We start from the raw sequence: 4,530 nt of genomic DNA on the forward strand, positions 1-4,530 counted from the left end.
AAAAAAAAAAAAAAAAAACCACCAGCAAGATAGTAGGTGTAAATGACTAAGAAGGGGGCCTAGGGGATGATCTGAAAAGTGAAAGGGTTGGGAGCTCCATGCAGAACGTCTTGATAAGAAGTCTAGACTATCTGTAATGTGCTGATTGTGAAGAAGACCAGATTATTAAGAAACCGTGAAAGCCAGCAATTACAGGAGCACAAAATGCTGGGAAGCCTGGGATAGCACGAAGAAACGGGGATTCCAATACCCCTTTACACGATGGTCCATGACCCTACGATACCTCTTTGCACTATCGTCCATGACCCTAAGTGACTTTGAGGAGTGACTCCTACCACAGACACAAAAAAATGTGGAAGCAGGAGGGGGACAAAGTACCAAAGGAATTTTAAGTACCAAAAGGGAATTGTAAAAATAAAGAGAAACCACTAAAGCTCTCACACCAACATCTACAAGTTCTTACCCAGAGTGAACTGCGTTGAATACTACAGCACAAGACCAGCAGGCAAATTATGAATAATTTTTTAAATTATTGATTTTAACCTCATTACACCGAATAAAATGTCAATTATATCAGCAAATCTCTCAAGCCTCTACTGTATATTTTCTCCCTAGGGAAATAATGCTTAAGCAGACAGGACACCTCCCACAAAAGATTCAAATTAGGAAGAACGGGTCAGTTTCAGGACTTTAACCAGATCCCTTTTGATTGCTTGGAACATTCTTTAAGAATCAAGGCTGCTCGGCCGGGCGCGGTGGCTCAGGCCTGCAAAACCCAGCACTTAAGGAGGCCGAGGTGGGTGGATCACGAGGTCAGGAGATTAAGACCATCCTGGGTAACACAGTGAAACCTCACCTCTACTAAAATACAAAAAACTAGCCGGGCGTGGTGGTGGGTGCCTGTAGTCCCAGCTACTCGGGAGGCTGAGGCAGGAGAATGGCGTGAACCCGGGAGGCAGAGCTTGGAGTGAGCCGAGATCGCGCCACTGCACTCCAGCCTGGGTGACAGAGCAAGACTCCGCCTCAAAAAAAAAAAAAAAAAAAAAAGAATCAGGTCTGCTCCTCAGCCCACAAGGGGCTTTTGTGTGAACTAGGAGAGGCATCCTCTCTGCAAATGCACACATCGTGGCGAATACGTTTGGCCCTTGTGCAACTTAGAAAAATGCATTGCTGTTTCCAGCTGGACTCCGGGCAACTGAAGAATGAAGCAGCACAGGTTATGCTGCTGCTTCATTTACTCTTTTCGCCGAGTTGTCTTGGGCTGTGAACAACCTGCACAATTTGGGGAAATCGCTCCTTAGTAGTTTAGTTACCAGATGTGTGACAAGAACTTACATGTTTGACCTGAATGACTGAGTAGGAAAGATTAGAAAACCCGGTAAAGAAGTTGTTAGTTACAGTTACCTTAGCAAGGCACTTGTTATTACTAGTTATTTGAACTGAGTATTGTCAGAGCTTACATCAGAAAAAGTTGATTTCTTCCTTGGTTATTATTTTTACTAAGAGTCAAGAAATCAGACATAAAATAACCCATAGTAGAATGAAGCATTAAAACACCATAAACAATTAACATTGCCTTCCTCCATAGACAAACATATTTGGAAATCGATTAGTCATGATGGCCTCAAAAGCCACCCCTTTACAGCAGGGCTGTAATCCCACTAATAGCAAACATAAAGTGACTTTTCCACTTCTTCCTGGGCCCACTCCTCTAGCAAGCACGTTTGTTTTACTGGTAACTGAATCAGCATCTTGGAAAATTGTCTGACAACAGAATGTGAACTCACTGCAATACTGTCAATGACCTCGCTGGTTTACTCCCCACCGTCCCCTCACTCCCACACCCTTCCCACATAAATGCCAGTGTCCAAGTATCCCAGAAGCATTGAATGGATGCCAGAAAACTTGCAGAGTCTGCGAGAAATAAGGCAGAAATCAGCCTCCCCCGTTCATTCGAGCAACACCTCAGTGTTCACCTGGTGAGGTGTAGTAGGTCTCTGCTGCTAGGATCTGATTCCTCTGGAAGGGGTGTGAGTGTCAGCAAGATTCACAGCCAAGGACACGGAGGAAGAGGCACGGCAAAGAGGAACACAGGAGGAGAGCTAGGGAGGAAGGCACGTCTGGGTAGGGAAAAAAGGCTTCAGATGTCTGCTTTGGTCATCCAGCATGAGGATCTAGACCAGGATGGTGAGCCCAGCTTCATGGGAGCTTACATGTGACCCAGGCTATAGAAAGTCACAGCAGCATCTTTTAATTTTACAAGAACAAAACCCTGCCTTGAAATGACTTTAAATACCTCAAGATATCCTCTGAAAAGAGCTTCCCCTTCAAGGAAAAACAAGTACTCCTTCTTACCTCAATAATATACAGGACCACGTTCTTATAGAAGCAGTATAAGATGCACTTGGTCACCCGGTTGTAGCTCCAGGCTCCATGGACCAACAGAAGCTTCTCTAAGTAGGAAAACTGAAAGAGGAAAATGACAAAGTTCCGAAGAGCTCATCACTGAGGAATAAAAGTCACAAACAGAATGTCCTTACGAACAGAAGTCAGATAATGTAGGTAGAGGAAACAAGATGCTGCAGGAATCTCAGAAAACCATTCTCTGAAGACAGAGCTTTCAGGCCCAGTGAGAACTACTAAAATCCTCTCTGAAATCTACATAATTATCATTTTCCCGAAACATACTGCTGGACTTCTAATTGTTATTCTTATGAAATTCTATTTAAACAAATGCTTTTTTGTAATTTAATTTTAAGTTCTAAGTAGGATGTGCAGGTTTATTACATAGGTAAACATATGCCATGTTGGTTTGCTGCAGTTATCAATCCGTCACCTAGGTTTTAAGGTCCAGATGCATTAGCTATTTATTCTGATGCTCTCCCTCCCCCTGCCTCCCCAACAGGCCCCAGTGCGTGTTGTTCCCCTCCCTGTGTCCCTGTGTTCTCATCGTTCTGCTCCCACTTATAAGTGAGGACATGTGGTGTTTGGTTTTCTGTTCCTATGTTAGTTTGCTGAGGATAAATGGTTTCCAGCTCCATCCAAGTCTCTGCAAAGGACATGATCTCGTTCCTTTTTATGGCTGCATAGTATTCCATGGTGTGTGTGTACTCTATTTTCTTTATCCAGTCTGGCATTGACGGGCATTTGGGTTGGCTCCATGTCTTTGCTATTGTGAATAGTGTTTCAATAGGGATTCATTATTAAACAAAGTTGAACTACTAAACTGAAGGAAAAGTACAGTGCAAGTCAGACATCCAAGCAATCACAGATTTTTCAGTGACAAAAAGAGCAAGGGACAGGGACACTCACACAACAGAGTCTTGTTTAAAGGAAAGGTACACACAGGTGCACACACACTACTTCCACTAACAACTGCGTAGGTTAAAAAGTTACACACACATATAGATACACACGGATATACACACAAAGATACACAGAGACACATACAGGCACAGATAAACAGACACATACAGGCAGACACACATACCTAGACACAGAGGTAGAGGCACACAGGACAGAGATACACAGAGACACACACACATAGATACTCACACAAATACACATGTACACACAGATATACTAAGACACACACACACACTTTGCCTCCACTTCTTGACCCATTTTGTCTTCTCTCTTTTTGCCTCCAACCAATACAGAGCACCTCTGGCCAGAGTGCTATGCAGTCAGGAGCGGCTGGTGGGTCCCAAGCTGGGAGTGATGTGATGGCTCCTGTGGTCTGAGTTGGAGCCATAGATATTCCAGTAACATCCAGGAATCCTCATTGCGGGAGGAGGTCTCTGGACACCACTTGGATCGTATCTCCTCAGCCACCCCTTAGCCTGGCTTTGCCTTCTGTGTGCCGTTTCAAAAAGGTCCCAAAAAGTGTAAACCTTGCGCTGGAGGGAAGGAAACGAGTTTCTCTGGTCCGGTGCATGGTGTCCTGCTCTGGCATAAATGTGCCGTTAAGGGCAATCCTGTTTACATCATGTTTCTACACATTTGATATGCCTTACCCCGGATTTGAGTTCCTTCTTGGTTCCCTTGCAGGAAAACCTTAATGCCTCCTGTTCTAAGTCAGAGAGTCAGTAAGTCCACAAGTCTGAACCCTATTACACTACTAGGAGAGACAAGCAGGCTGTATTGAGAATGCCCCAGAACATTAGAAATTCTTTTGCAGTCATACACTTATTAATTTCAGATGACTTTTGAAATTAAATGTAACTCTCGGCTGGGCAGTGGCTCACACCTGTAATCCCAGCACTTTGGGAGGCCAAGGTGGGCGGATCACCTGAGGCCAGGAGTTCAAGACCAGTCTGGCCAACATGGTGAAACTCCGTTTCTACTAAAAATCCAAAAAGTAGTCAGGCGTGGTGTTGGGTGCCTGTAATCCCAGCTACTCGGGAGGCTGAGGCAAGAGAAGCACTTGAACCCAGGAGGCGGACGCTGCAGTGAGCTGAGATCCCGCCACTGCACTCCAGCCTGGGCAACAAGAGTGAAACTCTGAAGAAAAAAAAAAAAAAAAAAAAA

At 44.5% G+C, this 4,530-nt stretch overlaps 1 protein-coding gene across 1 annotated transcript in view; it reads right to left on the bottom strand.

The window, feature by feature from the left end:
• The window catches only part of LOC108512908 (phospholipid-transporting ATPase IB-like), a 346,886-nt gene that overhangs the window by 255,200 nt on the left and 87,156 nt on the right, over positions 1-4,530 (bottom strand). The window contains exon 4 of the mRNA XM_017848466.1: positions 2,356-2,466. Coding sequence (XP_017703955.1) covers positions 2,356-2,466 — 111 coding nt within the window. The remainder of the gene's footprint in view (positions 1-2,355; positions 2,467-4,530) is intronic.

This window comes from Rhinopithecus bieti, unplaced genomic scaffold (assembly GCF_001698545.2).
Source record: "Rhinopithecus bieti isolate Rb0 unplaced genomic scaffold, ASM169854v2 scaffold_28547, whole genome shotgun sequence".
NCBI lineage: Eukaryota > Metazoa > Chordata > Mammalia > Primates > Cercopithecidae > Rhinopithecus > Rhinopithecus bieti.